This window comes from Mytilus californianus, unplaced genomic scaffold (genome assembly GCF_021869535.1).
Source record: "Mytilus californianus isolate M0D057914Y unplaced genomic scaffold, xbMytCali1.0.p SCAF_34, whole genome shotgun sequence".
Lineage (NCBI taxonomy): Eukaryota > Metazoa > Mollusca > Bivalvia > Mytilida > Mytilidae > Mytilus > Mytilus californianus.
Genome location: NW_026262684.1, coordinates 210,284 through 237,758, shown reverse-complemented (window position 1 = coordinate 237,758; position 27,475 = coordinate 210,284). Strand labels below are relative to the sequence as shown.

The 27,475-nt window shown below is 33.2% G+C and overlaps 1 protein-coding gene across 2 annotated transcripts; it reads left to right on the top strand.

The window, feature by feature from the left end:
* Nucleotides 1-842: 842 nt before the first annotated feature.
* LOC127736596 (uncharacterized) lies at nucleotides 843-12,889 on the top strand. Of its 2 annotated transcripts, XM_052247158.1 has the most exons (9): nucleotides 843-1,354; nucleotides 2,549-2,830; nucleotides 3,286-3,627; nucleotides 4,215-4,325; nucleotides 5,665-5,692; nucleotides 5,962-5,990; nucleotides 7,119-7,256; nucleotides 8,697-8,743; nucleotides 12,286-12,889. In XM_052247158.1, exons 1-9 carry the CDS (start codon nucleotides 1,213-1,215, stop codon nucleotides 12,520-12,522), a joined length of 1,356 nt encoding a protein of 451 aa, XP_052103118.1. In that variant the 5' UTR covers nucleotides 843-1,212; the 3' UTR covers nucleotides 12,523-12,889. The 2 variants fall into 2 exon arrangements, with proteins under 2 accessions (XP_052103118.1, XP_052103119.1); XM_052247159.1 differs by lacking the exons at nucleotides 843-1,354; nucleotides 2,549-2,830 and having other exon boundaries at nucleotides 3,148-3,627.
* Nucleotides 12,890-27,475: the final 14,586 nt, after the last annotated feature.

Below are 27,475 nucleotides of genomic sequence, written 5' to 3'. Positions count from 1 at the left end.
TAAAATGAGTGTAACTGCTACTCAGGTCTGAAAAGCAACATACCAAAAAGGGGTAATATATCGAGTCTGCAATACAAAAGAAACCTATAGCAACAAAACGGACAAGTATTCATGATTGTATGAACTTCTAAAAAATCTTACACGTTTATAACGAAACCATTAATTCAAAACTTATAGGTAACAGATAATACATCTATGACTAATACAAATGAAGCGAAGGATACCAAAGGGACATTCAAAGTCGAAAATAAACTGACAACGCCATGGCTAAAAAAGAAAAAGACAAACAGACAACAGTCCACAAAACAACATAGAAAACCAAAGACTGAGGAACACGAACCTCTCCAAAAACTGGGGGGATCTCAGGTGCTCCGGAAGGGTAAGCAGATCCTGCTCCACATGTGGCAACCATCGTGTTGCTCATGTAAGAACAAACCCGCATGTAAATTACACTTAATATCTCCTACAGTAACTGTTGTTTATACTTTGACATACAAAATAACAATTTACAATTACAAATATATCACATGAATGCCAAAATGATAGTTCAGTTCGAGAAAGTAATGCTTTAATTAAGGAATTTCAAGCAAGAGCCAAATATGCTTCCGAATATTAAGTCAATGGTTATACGATAAAAAGTATTTCGAGTAGAAAAATATGCATATTATAAAGTGAAATAGAACTATCATGTTTGATGACGTACCATTGTGTGAATCCGGTCTTAAAACCAATAGGAATTTACAGATTTCCTTTGAATATGGAGAAATTTATAAAATTTGTTCTGTTTATGACGTAATAAAAAGAACGCTGGTTCGTAAATGTTCAACAAAGTGACATATTTAGTAACTAACCAATGTTTAAACTATGGATCATAGTGATAATGGTTGGAAAATCCTTGTTTGAAATGTCAGCTGCCAAAAAGCGCGATGTAAATGTCTTTTCGAACCTAATCAATACAAATTTACAACTAAAAATGTTGTTTTCTCCCATAAAATTGCGTTTCTAAATTACTTTAATTCAAAGTTAAATGCTATATTAAATATGTATTACGAATGATGAATTATGTAGTAACAATTTCTGACAGGTAAACTAGAGCTAACCATTTCAATTAGACCTTTGGTCGGGAAAAAATTGCAGGAAGGGATTTCAGCCGAATTATGCTGTACATCAGATGGTAGACCACCGGCAGATAATTTAATATGGATTAAAGATATGCAGATCATAAAAAATGTAAAAGATAAAAAGGATTGCTACAAATTTTTACCACTGTACAGACACCATGCTGGGAAATATGTATGCACTGTTAACAATACTATTGATTTTGCTAGCATCACAAAATATGTTTATGTTTTGTGTAAGTATCTTTTTTATGAACCATTGAGGCGGTAGATACCAAGGGGACATTTAACACTTAAAGGTCGAAGAAGAGAATCTAACGAGAAAAGGACGAAAAAACAAACAACATTTTACAAAACACTACATAGAAAACTTATACCGAGTAACATAACCTTCACCAAAAAGCGGGACTGAAATCAGGATACGCATATTCTGCTTCGCATGTTGCACCCGTCTTGTTGCTCATGGGAAATACAAATTCGTGGATTAGTTTCATTAGATGATAAAAAGAGGACAGGATTGTGGTTTAGACAATCGTAACATATATGTGTTCATCTATGACACACTTATTTCTTAACGGTCAATCACGTCGGGAAGTCGTCCTTAAAACTCTCAAAGGGTATCTTCAACTTAACCACTTGGTACCCTCAGTTCAAAAGATTGTTTTAAACCAACAAAATCATTAATCATGACAGGAAACGAAAGCTAAAAAAATTTCGTATGAAATGGTATACACATATTTTATCCCATATGCTGGCGCTGCTGGATTATTGCTTTAGTTGCACATAAAAGTTGAAATTTAAAAAGTACAAAAATTCCGTTTTATCGTAAAGTTTTATTTTCATCCAACCCTTTGTGAATACGTAGAAAATAAAATTGTGTTAAACATAGTCTTCAAACTTTGAATTGTTTAGTGAGTCATACCACATCTTTATAGTGGAAGTTGAAGTTTTAGATAAAGGATAATGCTTGGAATTCTTCCTTATGATACCATGTATAGAGAGTGCCACATATGGTGAAAGTAACTATAAAATCATGAACAAACATGAAAAAAACACTCGTCTGACTTTTTAATGCTACACTGAAGCAAGTCGGAAGGTTTATAGAGTTATTTGGCTGACCTTTTTGTTGATTTAGAATAAACTTCTTTTTCTTTGTTTATTTATTCCACATCCCTTGTACATTCGTCAAATGCGTCCATCAGGTAATCGTAGGTTTGAAGTATGTTAGTATAGTAAAATCTCATCTGTTTTACATTTGTAGTGGTATCTCTGTACTATCATAAAAATATGACTAGCAATAACAGAATATTTTTTATTACGATCAAATATTAATAAATTAAGGTTTTAAAGCATTTAGAGCATTTTTCAGTACTTTAAAATTCACCCCACATAGATATTTGTCTATGTTGATTTAATTATGTCTTACTCAGACCCGCCTAACGTGAATGTACAGATGTACAAGCTTAAGAATGTTGTGCAACTTAACTGCAGTGCAACTGGTTTACCTAGTAAAAACCAATTTGAAGAATGGGAACATCGGTCAGAATTCAATGAACATATCAGATACGTTCAGGGAACACATGGTAATCAACTGATTATAGAGGGAAACGATTATCACAATTCCGGAATCTATATTTGTAATGTTACAAATGGCATTTCTGCAATAAATGGAAACCTTTTCATGACGGGACAGATTGAAGTACCATACAGAGGTAATCTACCGTTACATAAATCGAACTTGCAATTTCTGCGATAACATACTGACTCAAGATGTAACTTTGTTCAGTTTCAATGTAGAAAAAAAAATCCTTATTGGCTTAGCTTTTTTTTTTCCTGTATGAACTCAATTCTTAAATATTTGTTCTTGTTTTTTTTTTTAATTTTCTGAAGTTATATATATTTATAACAGTATTGGAATGTTTTCATGTTAAAGAAAAATATGACAATACCAACTTAAGACGAATCGCCTTATAGATTTTCAGTATGAACACTTCTGTAAATCGTGATATATATACCCTCAAAACAATTACTAAAATGAATTGGAACCTAAGGTGTTAATTGGATTTTTCATTCCAATGTACCCTTGGACGTTAAGCAACCACCAATCATCGATCATTCCAATGTAAGCTGTCTAAAATTCGTGCATGTTATATTGTTATTTTTTTAGGTTCGCCAATTGTTATCAATCCAAATAACAAAGTGTATTTTGGTAAACACGGTAACAAAATGAACATTACCTTGAAAATCCTAAGTCCATCTAAGATAACAGGAAAGTTAATAAAAAGCAATTGGAAGCAGACACCCGAAGCTATCGAAACGTCATACCAATCAAAGTGTAATGGACATTTAACAGTTCTTGGAGTTAACATAACAGTCTTATGCACTCTGTTATCGTTTACTTTCCGGCTGTCTGGAATAGACAATTTCACAAATTATGCCACATTGGTTTGTAACGAATATGGATGCAACAATTTTGAGATTGCGGTTGTTTCAGAAAGTAAATCAGCAAGTACGTTTATCTATGTTTGGTATAAAAGTTTATGTTAGGGCATTTGATATATTGAACAAATCTACTATTGTCGGACCCTTGTTAATATTCAAACGTTCGAAAAATTTTATTTAAAAACTTACAAATTTAAAATTGTAAATGACCTAACATTCTCATTGAAGAAAGGTATATAAAAATATCGTTTTCTTTTTTTCTTCATATCATTATATTATACATGGAAATGAAACTTCGATTTTTGAATCAGTAGCCTTGGTTTCAATATTACGCCACAACTAAAGAAAATAACTAGTTTAAAGTAATATGCTTTAGAAACTGCAGTTATATTAATATAAGATGCAATATTGTGTTTCTGTCGTATAGACTTTTTGAATGTTTCTTAAATAATAGTCAAAAGTAGTTTATCGAATTTGTATATGCATGTTGAAGAAATTGAAAAACAGAATTCAAACAAAAGCATGAGCTCCAAACGACAGGGTTCATCAATGAATTGGGAGGGAATACGTTTCATATTATGCTTTTTTTCGTTTTTATTGTTAGTCATTTGTATATATCATTCCTTGTCAAGTGCTATCTTACTTATTTTCAAGAAAAACAAAACATCGCCAAAATGGTTTTTGTATGGATAAGTGTTGTTGCAATAGTGATTGTTGTGGTGATTAGTTTTGTGAAATGTGTATCCCTGAAAATTCGAATAAGAGGTAAGAAATAAAAAACGACTTATCAACATTATTTTAGATATAAAAAAGATGAGAGAACAAACTCAGTGGCTAATCGACCATCATTATAAAGAAAGTGAGACAATACAATTGAAAAATTTAGCAAGACTGATTCCAGACTTACGGAATTACGGTATAGCAGATCCAAAAAGTGTTTACAGTCTACGGCTCACTTAAGCATCTACAGGGCAACTTTATCAATCCCAACCCACGAATTAAATTAATCACTTCTAAAGAAACCAGGACGAACATTTTCCGTGTGATATTAGTGTTTTGAAATGTCACACTATTATTCCGCTAAATATAAAGCTGCAGCAGGGCAGATATAAAATTGCTTACACGCTACAATAAAACATTTTCCAGCTGCTCACTTAACATAAGTTCATTTCCATTTATAAAAGTTGAAAATATATATAACGTACCCTCTAATCTTTCCGAATAACACTTGAGCATTCCATCCAGAATTTTCATATTCATGTTCGTTGTTAATAATTGTATCAGATGATTTTCTTAACTTAGCATTGTTTTGAAAAGACCGCAAAATTCATCTCTGGTAGAATGTAACATTTTGACAATAACATATTAGATGAATGCATCTTGTGTTATATTTTGTTAAATTCAATTACTTTTAACTGCAAAAAAAGAAGATGTTATATGCTCGCCAGTGAGACAGCTTTCGGTATTTTTGTTATTTTACTTTTTTCCACCAGAGACGAAATGACGTAGAAGTTAACGATTATAGGTCACAAGAACGACCGCAGTCTGAGTCCAAACATAGTTTGTCCAGAATTGGTTTAAAAAATATCAGATAATTATTTTTTAATTTGAACATAATTCGATACAGGATACTTTGTCAATCGCTTATGGTTTAATCCAAAAATAATATCCTGATTAGAACATGATTTGTAATCGCTTATTTTGTGGTTAGAGTTTTGTGGGTTTTTTAAGGTGCATTCAATCCTTCTTTGACACGATTTTCGAAGGTCTCGTTGTATGTTATGCTGCTGTAAACACCACAAATGTGTGGTATACATGTGAACAAGAACAAAAAAGATAATTATATGATGCCAGGTAAAATAATTTTTCAATCTACATAATAAATGTGTAAGAATATATTGAATTACCGTTCAGTGTACATTTGTACTTCGCATACTTTATGTGTCATCTAACTTAAACATTATTCATGTGTAGTCAAGATAGCTCTACAATTATTCATGACATCATGACTTTATCCTTTTTTTGTAATTAAACAATGTAGAATTAAATAGAGTTGACCATTTTGTGTCAAATAAAAGTTTTAAATTCTGTAATTGTTTTACAGGTATAGAGAGACAGGCAAATAACACGAGGTAAACTTTGTTTGATGCAAATATCGGGGAAAAGTTATAAATCTTTGCGTGATAACGAAGAAAAAAATAATCACATGATACGACAATTTTGCCAAACTTTAAGTCATGTAGTTGAAGAAACGATTTTATCATCAAAGTTTTTTTACGCGACAAATAATTCTCAATTTACACATAAAGAAAGAAATCCTTAAGAGTTAGTCCTAAAAATATGAGTTCAAACAACTAGTACTTAAAGTTTAATTATTTATCAAGCTAGTTTGTTTTTTCAGTGAATCAATATTTAGTCCAGATGCAGAAGGTCAGTGCTTCTTATCATTATATATTGATTTACAAATAGCTCATAATGCAATTCATTTCTAGATAACAAGGAAATGAAATACATGTTTTCAAAGCTTGACGATATGTATATACTTAAACTAAAGCATTATATTATTCCTTAAAAAAGCAAAAAAGCTTTCGGAATAAACATAAAACATCCACAGATGAGATTCCCGGGTATGGATAAACTAAGGATGCAGTTACTTCTCTTTCGGAGTATTATGAGAACTAAAAGCTTAAAAATGAACATTAACTCATATCGAATAGAGAAACTAACCAGACTCTGAAATAAAAATCTAAATGACAAAACTAAACATAATTCGAATATAAAATGAAAACATGTAAACGAACTGTTATTCGTGGGGTACTCGTTCGTAAGCGTCTGTCTGGCTGTATCAACGATTTGAAGACGATATTTGACAAGTCGTGTCATGATTAGGATTTTAAGAGATCTCCAGGTGTGAAAATTTTACAAGCATATAACATAGAGAAAAACACAGAAAATCAGCAACTGTTTTATGAAACTGCACAACGGATTATACTAGAACCATTACATCTGTAAAAAACTAAAGCTACTGATTTTTTCATGTTTTCTTCTTATAAAAAGTCTGTTTTTTTAATAATAGTCATAATTCCAGCGATGACACATCATTATGTTTTTTTTTTTATGTGTGAAGTTTTCATCTGTTATCCTCTTAACTCTGAATGTATAACGATTTTTTTTTTTATTCATGTTGAATTGTCTTATATTTGGTATAAATCAGGAACGTTGCAATTCTGAAAGTCTCAGTTATTATTAAGTTACATCTTGGAGGACAAATAAACACCTTTGACCCTCTTTAAACTGCTGGTCAATCCATCAAGATAGACTAAACACATCATTTTGTTATCAAGTAGAACAAAATAAATGTGTTTGCAAGATCATAAATTTATTGAACGAAATGATTTGTTGCATATTGAATTGAGGTGTGGATGAACTGAGATTCTTAAAATGGCATGTCTGCATCAATCTAATTGTTTTGGCATGCATTTGTTGTACATACCATAAACCGTTTTTAACATGAAGGACTGACTGGTTTTTATTATTATCATATTATTATATAAATAGGAGAAGCAATTGAAAATCGTCTATACCAATCTGCTCACGTCCTTGAAGCCAGTGCTATACAGAATCAGTTGTCAGAGGGATATGAAATAGGTGTTATTTCAAACGTGTCTTCTCCTTCAATCGTTCTTCTAAGAAATCGTAAGTCAGACTGCATTTTTCATCTATATATTATACGATTTGATGAAAGCCACATGTCTTACAAAATACGTTAGATTAAACGAATAAGGAAGTGTTTTGCAACTACAATTAGAAAATATTCAGACAATGAAATACTATTTAACGTGATGTGTGCCCCAATTGCGCGTTTATTTGAAACAGTAGGGTTTTTCCACCATGATAAAGATTGATTTAGTATTTGTTAGCACATCCTTTTTTTGTTTTCGGTCTTTTATTCTCTTTTTCTTTGTAATCAACTTTTCATTACAAAACAATGATGAGTCTAGTGAAGACGAAATGCGCAACTTCAAATAGGTGTAATATTTTCCGATTCATGAACTAAATAGTTCAACGTTTGTTGACTATGTTGAATGCATCTATCCAATTGATCTTGAAATATAGGATACAACAGATACAGTTAAGTTTGCCTGATATTTTGACTTACATCTAGAAATAGACAATGACGATTTGTTGATAACAAAATTCAAGACAAAAGATATCCTTCAGCTTGTCAATTTTTTTACTTTCTATTTCTATGTAGCAATAGTCCAGCAGCGCTTGGAAATTGAGTAAATATCGCCTAGCTAAAAAGATATTCCAGATCTTGCATGTCCTATCATAATCTCCTTGATAGAGGGTTGCTGCTAACAAGAAGGCTTTTAGACCTACAATATCAAGTGGTTCAGCAAAAATAATGCCTTCGAAAATTTTTTGAAGTTGTTCGTGTTGCTCAGTCTTATGTTTGCTATGTTGTGTTTCCTGTTGTTTTTCTTCACATCAGAATATTCACCGAAGAGGTCGACATTCAAAATTTGTGTAGTTCTTTGCATTTTTCTTATTTTTAGGATTAAGATGAAGGCGATTTGTATGGTCTGTTTTACTGTCAAATATTGTTTTTGATACCAGTTATCCTGTATTTGTATTATTCCACATTGATTAGGCAATTTGCATTTCATACTTGAAGTTCAATTTTAAAGGTCTCCATTATTCATGTTATTTAAGTTTTTTTGCATTTTGATCTTTCGGTAAGGTTTGGGGAATATGTTCGTGGTCGTGATTAATAAAAGAATGATCTTCGTTTTAACCATGTTGAACCTAAACCTGTTGACAATTTTGGAAGCAATACTATGCAATAAAACAAACTCTTGTATTTTTTTTTAATTAAAATAAAACTAAACGTGCCCAATTGGTATTCGTTTAAGCATTTGCAGATGTATTTTAAACAATGCATAAACAAATTTTAAATTTAAGTTTGGATTTTGGTATTTTGATCAGACATGTCAGACGTAATGATTATTTTAAAATGAACTGCATGTAGTCTTTTTGTACTAGTATATAAACTAACAGTTTGAAAACAATCTAGTGTGTATTACTTGTGTTCAATTCTATGAGAGAGTTTACAAACATCTGATTTTGTTTCAGAAGAAGAAACACAAGACGAAAGGTCTCCTGACACACAGCTCTCCCAGGTAGATAATTGATAAATAATTCTGACCACATTTTTTCACGTCAGATCAATGTGAAATAAATTAGATTTTGGCAACATTCATATAAAATGTCAATAGAATTATATGGTAACCCTAACAGTTTGCCTGTCTATCCTTACATGTTCGGTAACACTTAGTGATATCTCGTTATATAGTAATCCCATACAACATGTGTACAATACATTAAAACAAACAAAAGAATAGAGAGAATAATAAGTACACACTCAACCGCACAAATCGAATAAAAAACAAGACAATAAAGGTGAAACAACAAAAATTCAAATGACAACCAGCAAATGACAGCATAGAATATTAAGATAGAGCAACACAAACCTCACCAAGAACCAAGGTACTGGGGGAAGGAAAGCAGTTCCTTTTCTACTGATGCAATTCGTCGTGTTGCTACATAGTTTATACATTTATTAGTGGCGTTCTGCGATGTCACAAACAAATGTTTTCCGTCATTAGCGTCTACGTAAACAGTAGCCCTATATGAATAAAATAATGAAGGAATAACGTTTCCAATAGAAAATATACATCTCCGGTGGGGGATTTTCTAACAGTGTTGAAAACCTGTTGGTGGCCTTTGTCTGCTTTCTCGATTTGGTCGTGTTGTTGTCTCTATTTGACACATTCCCCATTTCCATTCTCTATTATATATGTTGGAAAATGTTGTTTGTACTGTATTTAGACCCCTCTAACAAGAAAGTTGTTTTGCATGCACACGTATAAAAATTGCAGTTTTTATCCAACGCAATCATAGGTTTGAACATTGTTTTCAATTTAGACTTGTTTATATTTTTTCGTTTGGGCTTGTATTATATTTGCATTCGGGTTTATATGATCCGTTCGACCTATTTTGACTCCTCGAAATTCAAGAGTCTATTCTAAATTGAGGTAAATTGTATGGCTTTCCAAATACCGTTTCGATTCCTAACATCACTGAAGAGACATTAATTGTCGAAATCCGGATATGGTGTACAAAAACCTTTGCACCTTTTGTTTGCGGTATGCCATCTTTTCCGCAAGTTTATTGTTTTCTGTTTAGTATTGAATTTATAATTAGGATCCATTTATTATATCGGTGATCTGTTTATTTGGCAATCGCCAATGGCAGTCAGCAGGGTTTAAGAACATTTGTTGTTCGACCTGTTAGTCAAATGCGTTTTTATAAAATATACTTTTTCACTTTTTTGGTCTTTTGGAAAATATTGTTTGTGCTGTATTTAGACCCCTCTAACAAGAAATTTGTTTTGCATGCACACGTATAAAAATTGCGGTTTTTATCCAACGCAATCATAGGTGTGAACGTTGTTTTCAATTTAGACTTGTTTATATTTTTTCGTTTGGGCTTGTATTACATTTGCCTTCGGGTTTATATGATCCGTTCATCCTATTTTGACTCCTCAAAATTCAAGAGTCTATCCTAAATTGAGGTAAAGTGTATGGATTTCCAAATACCGTTTCAATTCCTAACATCACTGAAGAGACATTAATTGTCGAAATCCGGATATGGTGTACAAAAACCTTTGCACCTTTTGTTTGCGGTATACCATCTTTTCCGCAAGTTTATTGTTTTCTGTTTAGTATTAACTTTATAATTAAGATCCATTTATTACATCGGTGATCCGTTTATTTTGCAATCGCCAATGGCAGTCAGCAGGGTTTAAGAACATTTATTGTTTGACCTGTTTGTCAAATGCGTTTTGTTAAAATATACTTTTCACTTTTTTGGTCTTTTGGAAAATGTTGTTTGTGCTGTATTTAGACCCCTCTAACAAGAAGTTTGTTTTGCATGCACACGTATAAAAATTGCGGTTTTTATCCAACGCAATCATAGGTTTGAACGTTGTTTTCAATTCAAACTTGTATATATATATATATATATAAATATATAGTTACGTTGTGTGCTAGTGACCATATACGCTCTCACCCCATATGGAATTTATTTACCCCATATATATCGTATTAGGTCACAAGCACAATGTGTAACGAATGCATCTTACCGACTATCTTAACCTGTAGTATTTAGACTAGTTGCCTATCTAAGTGATTAAGTCTTCAACATAAGAACCTACTTCCATTGATCTATACAAAAATAGATGCAAACAATAACAACTAGTTAGCTTTCAATGTGTTGTATGTATTTATTTCAATCGTCCATCATCAATATCGTCGTATGTTGAAACTTTTCAGATTTCAACACCGTGTTGCTTTTACAAAGAGATTTGTATTATGAATAATGATATGAGACCTGGTTCAAGTGTTTGCCAATTTTCAAGTCTGTGATATAAGTTGCTGCGAAAAAATGGCAATTTAAAACACAAATTTAGTTAACATTTTTGCATTGATTCAAAAACTATTATCTCGTGCCGTTCATCGTTTCATTGCTCGCACTATGATGATTTGAATGTTATTTTAACGACCATATTCTCCATTGGATTCATGATCACAAAAGAATGTACCACCGTTCTAGATTTAAAACATTAATCAACATGCTTAATTGGCAATAGTTATGCCCGAGAAACCAAAACAGAAGCCGAAACATAACATGTCTTAAAGAAAAAGGTTTTCCAGCTATTACATATGTAACATTATCAATGATCAATGAAAATGAAATAAAGGTCGAATGGACATCTTGCTATTATTCCGTACACCAAATACAATTGAATTAATCGCATATAGTATTTTAGATACGGTCTTGATCACAAAAACCTCGCCTTCATCACTGATCAATGAGGTCGAAGTCAGATAAACATTGCCTGATGGACATTTTGACTTTGCAATGATCGCATTTACCAGTAATCAAATGAATCTACCTTATAACTTATAATAAGTGAGACAATCATATGACGAAATGAACAATAAAATGTTTAGCAGTCGCTGGACCTTGAAAATGAAGCCAATGACAATGATCAGTTGGCAGACGGAAACTTTGTAACAGACCGCATATGTTGCAACACTATTAAATTAATATTATTCTGAAACAGTCAATTTGATATTAACATCAACTAAAAAGTCTGATAATAAATTATTCAGTCATGTTCAGTCTTTCAGATAAATTCCAGACTTACATTGGTGATTTCAGTACTGTTCAATAGCTTTTCAGACAATTCAGTATAATGTTCATATGAACAGGTAAATAACAACTGCTGAACAGTGTGAACATAGTCTAAATATATCTTAATTAACTGCAATCGAGTTGTCTGACCGTACTGAATTTACTACTATACATGACCAGTTTACTGTGATAAATGTTATAAACATAATCACTTATTTAAATTATTCAGTTGATGGATATCATCTGTATACAAATGATAAATAGCATAGTATCAAGTAATAAGCTAATAGCAACTAAAATTACTTTTCATGAGAAGCTTCGGTTTGAGGTCTGTCTCACCGGCTAATTGAATCAAGTTAGTACGAAGAGGAAAAGAATGTAATGCATTGGATTGATGATCGTCTGTTAAAAATACAGAAGTTTATTTCACATGTTATATTCATATGTTTATTTTTCTTAATAGATTGGAAATCCTAACCTCAACTATGCCGAACTAGTTTTCGAAGCTGCAGGTCCTTCCACAGAGACACACAGTAGGTCTATTATTCATGGAGCAGAAGACAGAACACTATATTCTGAAATTGATTTACTGCGCAGAGCAAGCGCTCGTCCATCAACCAATGGAAGCGATGATGATGACTTTATGTACGTGGATGGCATAGAAAACTTTTCCCGGAAAAATATTAAAAATGAAACTTAAATAACGATTATTTATGTCTTAGTTCGTGCAAATTGACATACATTTGTTATTATGACTAGAACATGTACATAGAGGTTATTTTTATTCTTGTATAGCTCATATATGATGAAGTCGAAAATGTCACATAGCAATAAAGTTTAACCTTTCCCAAAAGTATTTATAAGTTGTTAATCCTGAGAAACTGTTATCTAGAATTCTCAATAACCTAGTTATCATATTCAGGCTCTTTTCTCAAATAATGATTTTGTTTTATTTAAATACGAACGCAAGAATTACGTCTTGCATTTAAATGTATCATATGTATGCATGTTTGGTTTGTTGCTAAATCGGGTATTAAAGTTACTAATAAAACAGTATCTGGTTTTGACGTTTCTAATTTACTTTTCCTTTTAGCATCGTATTGAAAACGAAAAATGTTCCTATAACGTGCCTCAAAGTGAGAAACTAAAAAGTAGTACGTTAATAAAAAAATCTATGTGCAGTGATATTAGACATGTTCTACATTACGGAAAAAATGAATCTCACTTCGTATCCCGAGAATTTAAACACATATTTGAAAATGTTGCAGCCCCGAAAAGAGCCTTCATACATATCCAAGTTTACAATATGGGCAGATGATTGGAGGAAAAGGCTACCATTACCGCCTACCTGAAATGAACTGCGCATCTTCACCCACATACACTTTTTAATGTGAAGCAGTTAAAATTAAAATATCTTTAAATGTCCTAAATTAAGTATTTATTTAAAATTATTGGTCCTACGGAAAATTTTCTATGGTAATCAATTCAAAATTATAGTTAAATCATTGAATATCGTTTCATATTAATTAGGTCTGCAATAGTTTAATACATAATTGGACTATGCTGCTTGCCAGTTTTAAATAAACATAGTCCTGCGTCCTGTTCCTACTTAAAAAAATTAAAACAACATTTTAAGCATGTCATGCGTCAAACGCGCTTATAAATTTGCAATTGGCATTGTATAAGGTCATACTTTTCGCAGACAGTTTATGAGTTCTTAAAACTTAGTTCTTTGAATGTTTACAAATTCATATTTTAGTATAAGGAAAAAATATTTATTAGTTGAAACTGGCATTTAAACTAGCTTTCAGTAAATGGGGAATTTCTAAGAGTAGCACTTAATTTATAATGTACCTCATTGTTCAAACATAGGTTCCATAATACTTTGATATTTAAATAAGTTGGTATCACATATCCTTTACACTTGACATACATAATCATGCATACACCCCTGTGTCATGTTCAAGTTATCCGGTTGACGTATTTAGATCGATAATGTAAAAAAACTCTACACCATAGGGAGCAATTTAAGGTAGTTTGAGTCTGACCAGGCTAATATCCAGTTGAAACTAAACAAAAGAAATGAAACTCTTTATCAAAGAAGGTAAAAACGGCAAAGTTGGTATATTTGAATTGTTTATATCTGTTTCTATTGTCTTCAAGTTAAATGTAAGTTCATAATTTAGCATTTTATGCATCTTATATACGTGTTTTCATTTAAATTATAATATGGAGCTTCGAGATATTTGTTAACTTTTAAATTTAGATTTAAATTATAGACAAATTTTCACAAAACATTCCATTGTGGTAGGTGTAAATACACGTGGATATATTTTGTGCATAAGCATAAATTTCGCCGATAAAAATTGCACAGAAAGGTAGAAGTTTGAGTTTTTTAAAGCATTAAGTTGCATCTCTGTCCCTAAAAAAAAATCCAAAAAATGGGCAATTATTTCATCGAAAAGGGAAAGTCGATTTCCTTTTTATGTTCAGGCGTGGGTTGACTATTTTGTATTAAAAACGTATAAAACAAAAATATTTGAATCATCATCTCGCTTCAGCTTCTATTATTTCTATATAGTTAGGCTACAGATTGATATAATAACAAGAAAAACTCACAGTCATTAAAAATGAAATATACAGGTCATGTTAAATACCTTTAAAAATGAGTCATAACAACTGAGTATGCGTGTTTGAATAACTATTTTTGCTGACATTCATTGACGACAGACTTTACAGGGATCTAACAAATGCATAACTTTATCATCTAGAGTAATTCGTCTTCAATCTTCAATGTTTAGTCTGCCCTCCCACGCAATATCTAATTAGATTTTGTTTGTGTTTTTGAACTTTCGAAAATTCCCCCTGACAATCGATCAGACAGTAGTTTTGTGTTGACTTAAGGCCTAAAATACATTAAACGATGCTTAATAGCTAGTAGATACATTAGTCTTTTAAAATAGACCTGGCGTATAAGGATCGCTATGATGCTATGTGGATAAATTTATCGGCTTTCAAGAGCTAAAATGCTGTTTGTCATCCCTACAATGGCTTCTGTGCTTTTGGGCGTAAATGTGAAAAAAAATCCTTGCTATCTTCTATATTGTTCAAAACGTTGTCAATTCCATGTCAATTTCATTAGTAACGGCACGTGCCCCCTTAGTTTCTATCGATATTTTTCATATCACTCGACTCCGCTGAGAAAGGAAATTATCAGTCAGTAAGATCAAAGGACATTTTCGTAAAATAGCGATAGTTTCCTTTTAAGCGATATCGAGTGATATGAAAATTATCGCTAGAAACTAAGGGGGCACGTGCCGTTGCTAATGAAATTGACATGAAATTGACAACGTCGTCATAGGTAAAATAGCGATAAACAGATTATCATTGGTCATCTCAACTCGATTGCTTTTCTCGCTTTCGCCGTACCGGCTCAAGCGAGAAAATCAATCTCGTTGAGATGATCAACGATAATCCCATCGGTGGCCTTGTGCTGTTTTCTGCTTTTTGGCACATATCCCGCTTCCATTATAAAAAAAAAACTAACTTGTATAGAGTTCAATATAAACAGGTGTCTATAATTATTAAGGAGCTAGCTGAAGCCCGCCTCTGGGTGTGGGATTTTCTCGCTGTGTTGAAGACCCATCGATCGGTGGCCTTGTGCTGTTTTCTGCTCTTTGGCACATTCCCCGCTTCCATTATAAAAAAAAAAACTTGTATAGAGTTTAATATAAACAGGTGTCTATAATTTTGTTTTGACAAACATCACAAATGACTAAAAAAATAATAACTGAATACAATTTATGTGTTAAACAAATCCCGGGACCGTCAGGCTTTGTACATCAAAGACCAGTTTAAATTAACATATATAAGGAACAACATTCGAACTATTCAATGAGACTACATAATTTTGATGGACAACACCAGTTCTTGTCGAGGTTCTTGTATAAATAAACATGAAGATTTTAAAAGTTTCCAATGCAGTATCTATGAAAAATCTTTAATCTTATAGGCTAAGCATAAACTTGATGTTAACAAAGCATTGTAGCAGCTGCAAGGAACACTGGTGTGGTCAGTAAGCATTTGCAACAATGCCGAGAGAACATTTCAGTTTTGTTAGCTAAACTTAGTGTTCTTTAATTTGAAATACAAAATATATGGGACTTAAATCACCCGTGGTATCAGTGATGATAATTGTTCTGTTCCATGTATTTTTGTTTTTATAATTTCGTTCCATTTTATAAACACATGTATATGTTCATTTTGTAATTGTTGTATTTGATAGGCCAATGTCTTGACTTTATTTCAATGAAAATTACTTACTTACCTACTTAATTTTTATAACCAGCTATTCAGAATGTCTTGACATTTTCATTAACAGAATTGTAGAAGTATTTAATAGGCATACACAGTGAAAAATAAAATTCGACGCACCTTAATTTATCATGATTATGTTCAAAGTACCGACAGATATTTTGAAATTTGATCGTATACTTCATTTAAATTTTGAATCCGATCAGAAGAAAGAAATGATTGGCTGATATTTTCACCCATTCAAATAACTAGTTTTGAATGTTGCATTTTTGTCATTTAATGTTTTTTTTTTTTTTAATTTATTCTTTATTAAAACCAAAATGGAATATTTCAACAACTCAAAGATATTTTTTCTGAGCTCCTTAAGTACCCTACCAAGACCATGGACCTGTTTTGGGCTTAGGTGAAACCTAGATCCTTGTCTATTTTTCGCATCAATGGGAAGTAAAAATCTGGATATGACCCTCTAATACAATCATGTATTTGTTAAGTACAGAATTATAACCAATTTTATTGCATCGAAGGATTGAAATGAGAACAATTTGTTGGTAACTGACCGTTTTAGCCCCGTTATTCCGACGCCTCATTAGTCCGACGCCTCGTTAGTCCGACACCCTATTGGTCCGACAACCCAATAATCCGACACGGAATAATTAAACAATATTTTATATCTTTTGAAATTAAAAGGCCTGGTGATGTGTTCATTTAATATATTAATTGATTGAGTGATATTTAAATTATATATAAATATACTAAATAAATAAATGATTTGGAAAATACGTTGAAGGTATAAAAAGTCATGAGAATTCTGAATGCAAAATACGTTGAAGGTATAAAAAGTCATGAGAATTCCGAATGCAATTAGGTAAATTTCCGTTAATATATACTAAATAAACAAGTAATAGCTTTTCTAAAAAGCTTGCCGTATTTTAGCTGCTTATAAATGTATTGAGATCGGTGGTTTGTGGGTATAGGGGTTTTTATTGGAATCTTGCACTCCAAGCATTAGAATATATAGTGTCTTTTTTCTCCTGGATTTTGATTTTAGTTGTAGTATTGGTGAATATGGTTATCATTGAAGGGGGCTTGATAGTCACATATGATAATATATATATATGGTTTGTAGTAGCTAAAGTAACGATACAAACACTTTTTTGTTTGTTTTGTGGAATATGATTGTTTACTCTTTGTGACAATGCAAGTAGTTTTAACATGCATTCTGTGTCTTGACAGTTATGTAATAGTTAGCAAGGTTATACTCAAGTTGATAAGAAAAACGTATTATTTACTTTTGAGGATTACTGCTAGACAAAATGGACTACCAGTGGCAGATCTAGAAATTTTCATAAGAGGGGGCCAGCTCCAGTCATGTTTCAGTGATTCACTACATGTATATGATCAACCAAAGTTTTCCCACGAAAGGGAGGGGGGGGGGGGGGGGGGGGGGTCCCTGAAAAACTCTAAATCCGCCTGACTACTATAGTTGGCCGTTCGAATATGAGAATATCACATCTTATATGTATAGTGGTCTCTTTAGCCCAAATTAGAAGGGCACCGCACCCTGGGTGCCCTTAGCCACGCCATGGTTGCCTTCAATTGCGCCCCTCCCTGACGCCTTTTTCCAAGGGGGGGGGGGGGGAGAATAGTAAGTTTATTTCGCTTCTTTTGGTTAATAGTGATCTGATGTATGAATGTGTATTGCCATGTTTTATGAACATGTAGTATGAATGACTTTTGTAATTTGTGCATTTTTCCTTTGATGTGTACTCTCTGATAATGTCAGTATCAGTTGACTGGTCGTGATATATAAATTATTGGGTCAGTTCGCAATTGACATGCTCAGGTGCGCTGTGTCAGGGTCTTCTTTCCCCTTTCATTCACAAAATACATGATTTTTTTTTTTTGCAGAATCGCAAGAGTGTTTTGGTGAATGAAACACTTCTCATATTGTCTGAAAGTTTCAGTAAAGTTAGTTTTGCCTTTTTGACAGATTGTGTGAAAATTCGAACAGAATATGAATAAAAAACCCAATAAACTTTAAAAAAATGCACCATAATTAATAGCTTTCCTTGCTTATTCACAATGATGTACAAAATGTATAAATATATCATCCATGCTATTCCGATCTGAGTTTTTTTTCATACATAGTCTGGTGCTGTTCCAAGTAGTCTTCTTTTTCTGTTTATTGAGAAGTATTTGTTTTACCTGTTCAGTCACTTTAAAGTGTTACAATTAATATTTAGACGCAACACAGAATAGTGACCAAAAAGGTACTCCTATCATATGAGAGGAGCTAGAAAAAAAATGAAATGTACACATTATCAACATTTTTGTGGGACCATCAAGATGTGGTTTCATTGACTTTTTTGTCAATATATAGACAGATATTCATAGACCAAATAACAAATAAGCAACAAATTCAAAAGTAGATGAAGGATGAATTATAGAAAGAAGGGGTAACCAGGGGCCAGAAACTTGACAAGGTTTGGTTTGGAACAAGTAATATGTCTGCATTAACATTAAATGTAGGTTTTAAAAGGGGGACCCAGATCGCCTTTCCCTAAATCCTTTTCTGAAATTAAAGGTTACTGCATATTTCTGGGCACAGTTGAAAAATAAATGAACATGACTTTGAAAAAGCAAGAATATTAAGCTAAAAGAAATAGACCAAATTTTTATGACATCTATTAAAATGTTTGAAATAATTATGAAGTTGACAAGAAATGAACTTGTTCAGATAATATACAGTCAGCCTACAGACTTGTTGCTTCCTGAAATGTCTGCTTACACAGTGCTTTCCTAAAATGATTTGTAATGTGATCGTTTTCATGATGAATGATGAGCAAACATAGATTATGCCGTTGGTTTTCTCGTTTGAATTGTTTTACATTGTTATTTCGGGGCCTTTTATAGCTGACTATGCAGTATGGGCTTTGCTCATTGTTGAAGGCCATAAGGTGACCTATAGTTGTTTATTTCTGTGTCATTTTGGTCTTTTTTGGAGAGTTGTCTCATTGGCAATCATACCACATCTTCTTTTTTTACATTATAATGACAAGATAAATGTTATGTTACCCACCCAACTAAGTAAAATATATAACTTCTTGTTGAACTTCTAAAACAACGATAAATCTGCTGATTCATATCGTATCATTCAATGCTGTCAGATGCTATGTGAAAAATAAAGAAATTTACCTTAATGTATGCTTCCATTATATTCAGCATTGTTATTCAGTTATGTCCAAAGCAGAACTTATGAAAGGCATGCAATAATTTATTTTCAATAGATGCATTTGAAAAAATTATTTTTGGCACTAGAAAAGCGACGTCTATGTTCATGATGTCATGTGATCATCTATATATATAAGAATATTTCATTAGAGTTGATTTATTAAAGATTGCTTTGAATCCTTCTTTATATTGCTATTTGTCTGCAATTACTGGCCATCACAATTGCAAAGGTTCACGTAAAATTTTGACGTCATAATACAAAATATCTGATGCCACAATTGAAAAGTGATTGTAGTATGATGTCAATAGTTGAAGCGGGACAGATTCTCATATCAGCTGGGACAGAATTCCATAAAGTGATTAGGTGTATGGTTATTATATATGGGTACTATGTTCTGGAGGATGAATTCTAATATATATACGTAAAATACCTGTTCGGTTTTGGATTAACATCCTGGATCTGGATTTCCTCATCAACCACCATCATTGTTAACGCATCCAAGTCATAAACCAGAGCCTTTACATAGTCAGTTCGATCTGCCAATATCACATATTACAAATACTTATACAAATACAGCCGATAGATTAAACTCAGCACCATTTTATATTGATGATTATATATATAGTATCAGCTCATTCAGATTTGAAAAGGTTAGCAAAATAGCAGCACCATCTGAAAATGGGAAACCTTGATTATCTCGAGCATGTGAATCAAAGCAAATAGTAATTATCATCACGACGAAATATACTTATTGTAAGACCTGATACATTGTACATTGTAATGTGAACAAATTAGAATTGGATTTATCTATATCAAACATTTGTCAAATGCAGTTCTCAGTGCTGTTGATATATCAATTAACAATGACTGCTGAGCGCTACTGTGTACAGTGGCAGATCCAAAACTTTTCATAAAGGGGAGGCCTATATAATCAACCAAATGGAGGGGCACCCCCCCCATTTTGGATCCGCTTGGGGTGTACAACGACTCCAAAGAATAAATCATCATGTACGAGTACATTAAACTGTCTACCCTACATGCGAACATCATTTGGGACCTCGCTGTGTTGCAAGTATATTAGGTTTTCAGGCATATTAATTCAAATTGCTTATTGCTGCCTTTTTGAATTTCATCTATCGTCGTAGACGTCCTGCTAGAGGGGTCATTAAACAAACTATAGTGCACTGAAACCCTTGCCCATAACTAAACCGTGATGCTTGGTGTTTGCTTCCTTGCACACACGCAACCATATTACTCACCTTGTTTGTTGTCTATTCTTCTAATCCAGCTGTTAATCGGCAATTGTCTGTATGTTTACATCAGTAATCAATGAAGCGGTGAATGCGCGGGGAAACGAAAGGACATCTTCGTATCAATACGGTAAATTCTGTGATTTGAATATTTTCTAATCAATATGTTCAAGCAATGAAAATATGAGGATAACATTTTTAATCATAGAGCACACGTTTTGTGTATTTACTATTTAAAATTATAGTTTATGAAGAAATATAGCAAAATATGTTTCAATACGCACTATAAAGTGAAGATTATATGTATTATTGTTTTGTTTTTGAAAGAACATTAATAATCCATAAATACACACCTTTGTACCAAAATTGCAATAAAATTTCAAGATAACATAAATTTCATCATCACAGAATGATATTATTTGCTCAAGTTGACAGGGCTTCGTGAACTAAATTTGGCTTAAATTATGATAGCAATTGAACACTTCATTATAGTTTCTACCGATGACCTACTATCATGATTTTTATCCGACTCCACTTACGGACGCGTTGACATATAATGCATACAACTCAATAATAGCCAATCAGACGTTAAGATATCCTTCACTTCCCCCAGAAGCAGCCCGGAAGCAGCTGAGATGCAGCCATTTAATGTTATTTATAACCAATGAGATACCGTTAACAGATTAACCACATTCCAGACGTCCAGCCTCTGACTAATCAGACCGTATCACCATGGTAATAAATGATTTGGAAAATACGTTGAGGTATAAAAAGTCATGAGAATTCTGAATGCAAAATACGTTGAAGGTATAAAAAGTCATGAGAATTCCGAATGCAATTAGGTAAATTTCCGTTAATATGTTAACTTCTTCTTCTTCTTTCAGTTACTTCCTCCTGTGGTTAGGAGCACATCAATTTCTTGATTATACACAATGGGCTTATATTACACGGACTTATACAGCTAAAATCACTTTGTTATTTCCCAATATAAAACGCAATTGCATATATTAAAATACGATGGGCTTATTTTACACGGACGATATTAAAAGTTATTCACTTTGATACTTCGTTAAAAATAGTCTAAAATCTAAAATGACACTGATTCACTTTATGACATTAGTAAAACCGTGGTCTGACACTATTAAATATGTCTCTATATTCTAAAAGGCATCAGCTACCACTTTGATACAGCAATTGTCTGTATATTACGTATATTATTGTTAATATCAACGTATTCTTAAGTACATATATATCTTAACTGTCCTCCGTGTACTTCTCACTTCTAACTGTTCTTTATGTACGCCACTATTTTGTGCTCTGAAAAGGATCGAAAGAAAGCTCAATTCCATGTTATTATTAATGGATGTTTATATTATGATAGAGCATTAATCTGACTTAACCTCTGTTGATGTAATTTATCACACAGATTCCTAGAAATTGTTTCAACTATATTTAAAAAATTGTTGTCGTTTGGAAGTATAGAACCCGCTAGTTTTCTGCAGTCAACAATTAATTGGCTTAATGTTTCCCTATTTTGAAAATTTGTTTTCCACTGATCAATCCCAATTTTATTTATAACAGCCTGTTTTAATGGGGCATAAAAAGTCCTACGGACCCCTTCCAGAGATGGACATCTAGTTAGGAAATGTAGAAGGTTTTCTTCCTCGAGTTTGCTTTCTTTGTATCCCCCGGAATTTCTGTTGCTGTTTTCCAAACTGGATGTATTTCTCCTATATTGATAATGTCAGTACAGAGCCTAATCAGGGTTGATTTTTCTCTACTCAAAGACCTAAATTTATTACTCCAAAATGTATTAATAGCATGTCTAACGGATTGTTTCCATTTAATTTTTGTTGGAAGAAATATTAGAAGCTCATCAATGCTTGGTAGGCTATATTGAAGCAGGACATTTTCTGTTCTGTGTAGAAAAGTTCCATTGCAAATTTCTAACCGGTACTGACGCAACAAGATATCCCTAAGATTTTGATTTTCAGACGCTAGGATTGTAGATGTAAATGTAGAAGGCTTAATTGTCTTTTGTGGAGCTCGGCCTCTATAGGGAGGGCACCCAGTAGTGAGAATACTGCAGCAGAAGCTGTTCTTGTTGGAAGAGCCTGAATATTTTTTAAGAAGGATAAATGAAAGTCACCCAAGTCGTTGGTTTGGCTGTTCGTAAGAGGTAAAACTTCTAGACTGTAGAGCAGACGGGGTAATATGTAGATTCTATAAATACTATAGGAAATCCTTGGATTCAAGCCATTTGTGCCATGACATAAGTGAATAGGTTGTTCTTCGGGCTAAACTAATGCGGTCTTTCACATTTATTATATTTTCATTTTTTGATGATCTTATAATACCTAGATGTGAGGCCTTATCTGTCTCTGAAACGGACTTATCCCCAAGAGACCAGGAGCATATGGATGATTTCCTAGAGTTTGTGGAATTTTCATTTTGTTTAATGAGAACACTCTTTTCAGGGTGGATATTATATTGATGTTCTTTCGAATATGAGTCTACTACATTGAGCATGATTTGCATTTCTTCATCCGAGTTAGATAAGAGTAGGATATCATCTGCGCACGTAGGACATCCTGCATAATTTGTGCCTAGATATAAACCAATATTTGAATCTTCTAACTGTCTTAAAAGGTCTTCAATATAAATTTTATAAAGATGCGTGGACAGGATACCACCTTGACGGACTCCCTGTTGAACTGGAAAGCTATTGCTATGTTGGCCTTTCCAATTAACCCTTGAAGTAAGGTCGTTGTACATTTCGTATATAGTTTCCCAAATCTCAGGAGGAATGTCTTTTTGAAAGAGTTTATCAAGAAGGATGCTGTGGTTGACTACGTCGAAAGCTTTTTGAGTATCCAATGCTGTCAAGAAGAAAATTTCCTTCATCCTTTTTGCATTCATATGTGCCTCAGATATCAGCAGAGCAGCCATGGTGGGGGATAGACCAGAGGTAAAACCAAATTGTTGAGAAAATACATTCGAGATTGGATCTATAATTTTTTCCAGAAGTGCATGTTCAAATAGTTTTCCTAGAACAGATGAAACCGTTATACCACGATAGCTATCCATAATTTTGCCGTCTTTTCCTTTTTTACAAACTGGTGTTATTATGCCAGATTTAAAATGTTCTGGGGTTTTTCTGTCAGCTAATATTTGATTAAAAAGATTCTGTATATATGGGATGATTACTTTATCAGCCAATTTTAAATGCTCTGCAAAAAGGCCATATTCATCTCCAGCTTTTCCTGAATTAAGATTTTTAATAGATTGAATAATTTCTTCCTCTGTAAAATTAATTTAATTTCTATATTATTTTCTGAGAGTTCCTTAATTATATTACAGCGGAGCTGGCACATATGAAGATATTCCTCATTAAAATTTGTATCATCTTTTGGCGTGGCTAGATTTGTATAATACTTGGCCAGGACTTCTCTTTGTTCATCTGGGCAAGTAATGTCTTTTTCTTCATGACGAATGACTTGAGTTACGAAATTTTTGTTATTGCCTAAATTCCTTTTTATAAGTTGGAAAAAGGTTTTTGATGAGGGTTTCTGTTCTAATTGACTATAAAAATTTTCCCTTTCCATAGCACTTTCCTTCCGGATCATTTTCCTGGCATTATATTTAGCTTCCTTAAGTTGTTTAAAGGAGTCATCTAAGCCTCTTTTTCGACCACCAATATCCCATATCCTATGTTTTTGTTTACTGATGTTTAGCAAAATTTTGGTTTCGGCTGAGACCTTCAGTTTGGGGCCATTCAGTTTAATGATCCTTGACGGTATAAAAAATTTTTCTGCTTTTTTTTAGACAGTATATTAAATTTCCAACCAGTTCGGTAGAGGTTAAATTCGGAGATTGGTTTTCTTGAAGTGTTTCTTTTAATTTTTCTTGATACTTATTTAAATCCACCCTATCCCATTCAATTTTAAACTTTTTCCCTGAAAAAGAACCTTTTTTAATGTTGTTAGATTGTATTTTTGCTGCCATAACGCCGAAGACTGGAACATGAGATGATAGATTGTTTCCACAAGTGTTTTCTATTAAGATTTTATCTACTATATCCAAATCCTGAGTCAGTATATAATCAATTTGAGATGAAGATAACCCATTGTGGTGGAAGAAAGTATCGTTATCCAAATGATTGCCTTTATTTATCCATTTGCCTTGAGTTTTGAATGCTCTTAAAAGCTTATCATGGGGGTTTGTCCTTGATGTTTTGAGAGTTCCGTTCAAGTCGCCACAGAGGATATGAGTAAGATCAGAATATTTTTCGGTTATATGTGACACTATGTCTAGATGTTCTCTATAGCCTATTTGTGAATTTTGTCCCAGGGTTGGCATGTATGCATTTATGAGACATACTGTATGGTTTTCTAACTCTATCTTTATAGCCATTACTCTTGAATTACCATCTGGAAGTTTATGAATAAATTTATTAAGAGAGGAAGGCCACATAACTGCTGTACCTGCTTGTCCTCTGCGTGCTTTAAAATTAGGAATTGGATCATTGTCGTCATGGGAGCGTGAAAAAATGGTATGTAGAGGAAAATGCTTTTCGAAGAAATTTGTTTCATATCCCCAAAGCCAGTGTTCTTGTAAGCATATAATAAGATTATGGTCTTTAGCAATGTCTTGGAGATAGTTAAAATTTGATTTTATCCCTTCAATGTTGAGAGTCATTATTCTAAGTCCCGGGTGCCTGTCCACTGGTACTGGCTTATATTTGGTGGTTTCTTCGATGGAGGAAGATATAAAAAATGATGTGCAGGATCGGTATGAGCGACATCTTTCTTGGGAGTCATAATTTGTATTGGATCATTAAGCAGTTCTAATTCATTGACTGATTTTTGAATTACATTTGTTGTTATTGGATGACTGGTTGATGATTTGGTTTGGTGGTCATTTTGAATATTGGATATTGTGCTCTCAGTTGATGATTGAGTATGATGGTTAATTTGGGCCTCAGTCAGTTTAGCTTGGACTTCCCATGCTGATTGAACTGATCCCTGTCTAAATGTCTCATTGACTTCATGTGAATGGATTACAGGTTTTGCTTGATTATCACTATCAGTGCTTGTCAGTTTAGCTTGGAAAATCCATGCTGACTGATCTTTTACGTTCTGCACATTATTTTGGTTGTTTTTACGCAGACCATCTGTTGTTGTTAATCTTGAGGGTTGTGGTGTAATTATTGGCTCTAACGGGATTCTTGATGTTTCTGTTTACTGACTCCTGACATTGTTTCTCCCAGAATAGAAATTATTCCTGTGATGATTAGCATTATTTAGCTGAGCCTGATGGTTATTAGTAGTACCACTTGAGTAAGTATTTTGCTGTAGTTTAGATGTCCTAAATTGAGAGGGATTCATTGGAACAGGTTGAGTGTGTCCCATAGTATTTTGCTGATAAATTGGTTCGAAATTTGTTGGCGGAACATGCCAGGAAGGTGGTGGATGCCTATGATGGAAGACTGGCTGGTATGGAGGTGGTTGCATTCCATGTTGTAATGGTGGCGGTGGAAAAAACATTTGCGTTGGCATAGTGTAGGGAGGCATTGCTGTTTGGCTTTGAAGTCTGTTGATTGTCTGTTGTTGTATTTGTATGGCCAGCTGGGTTATCATTGCAGTTTGTATTGATAAATTTTGCATTGTCTGAGTTTCTACACTTTTAGTCGAGATTCCAGAGCTTGTATTTCAATTTGCCTTTGAAGATTAAAATATTGGTAGTCTAAAGGTGTATGAGACTGTTGGAAATAAGTTGGCTTAGAGCACCGGCATGGTTGTTGGTCGTTAGTGAAAGTATTTTGTGTTTCGCCACCCCCTATAAGCTTCTCTCGCTTCTAAAGAAGATTGATTGTTTTTTCTTGTTCTCTTATTCGCTTTTCTAATTCTATAGTATATGTTCTGTTTTCAACTGTTTTATTAGTTTTTGAGCGATTCGAAGATTTTGGTCTGGTCAGAGGAGTGTCCTTACTCAGTTCACATACTGATTGGGTAGGTTGGTCCGAAGATTGAAGAGGTGTTATACTAGGCTGACTAGATGGTGCATGTTGAGATAATTGAGAAGATTGAAGAGGTGTTATACTAGGCTGACTAGATGGTGCATGTTGAGATAATTGGATTTGTAATACTTGGTCATTCTGATCTGGGCACAATATGATTGGGGTAGAACTTTCTTCTGTACTGGCAGATATAGGATGTGTAGTGTTGTCAGAATTTGGATCATAGAGATCATTCTCGTTACATGACACGCAGATAAATGGTGAGTTCGGGTCAAGCTTATTTATATCAGCTCTTGTTAGGCCGACACAGTTGTAGTGATACCATTCATCACAGCCTTCACATCCTATAGTATTTAAAGAAGCTTCTTCGCCGCAGGATGGGCAGGTGAATTTTTGTTCCTGACTTTGTATTCTGCTATTTTCTATGCCAAGATTAGGTTTTGGGCAATGTTCATTTTGATGGTTGTTCATGTTATTCAGTGATTTGGGTTGTCTGTCCTGAATTACTGATTTCAGTTTTGTATTTATATCATCCAATTGGTTGGAATTTACCCCAATATAGTCCTCTAAAATAGGTAAGATAGACTCAGTGAAAATGTCTACTTTTTGGCCATTTATCAGAAATGATGATGTTGTATTGTATACATTTATAGTAAATTTTAAGTAGGAGCCTGTTGAACCATCCTTTCGTTTGTTCCGAATTTTATATCGGATCTCAGCTATATTGTTAGTTTTGTCTTTTACGGTCTCCATATTAACCACATATTCTAATTGAAAGGTTTTACTATGTAGAATTTCATCCAATTTTGCTTTTGTTAATTCAAATGCTGCTGTATTG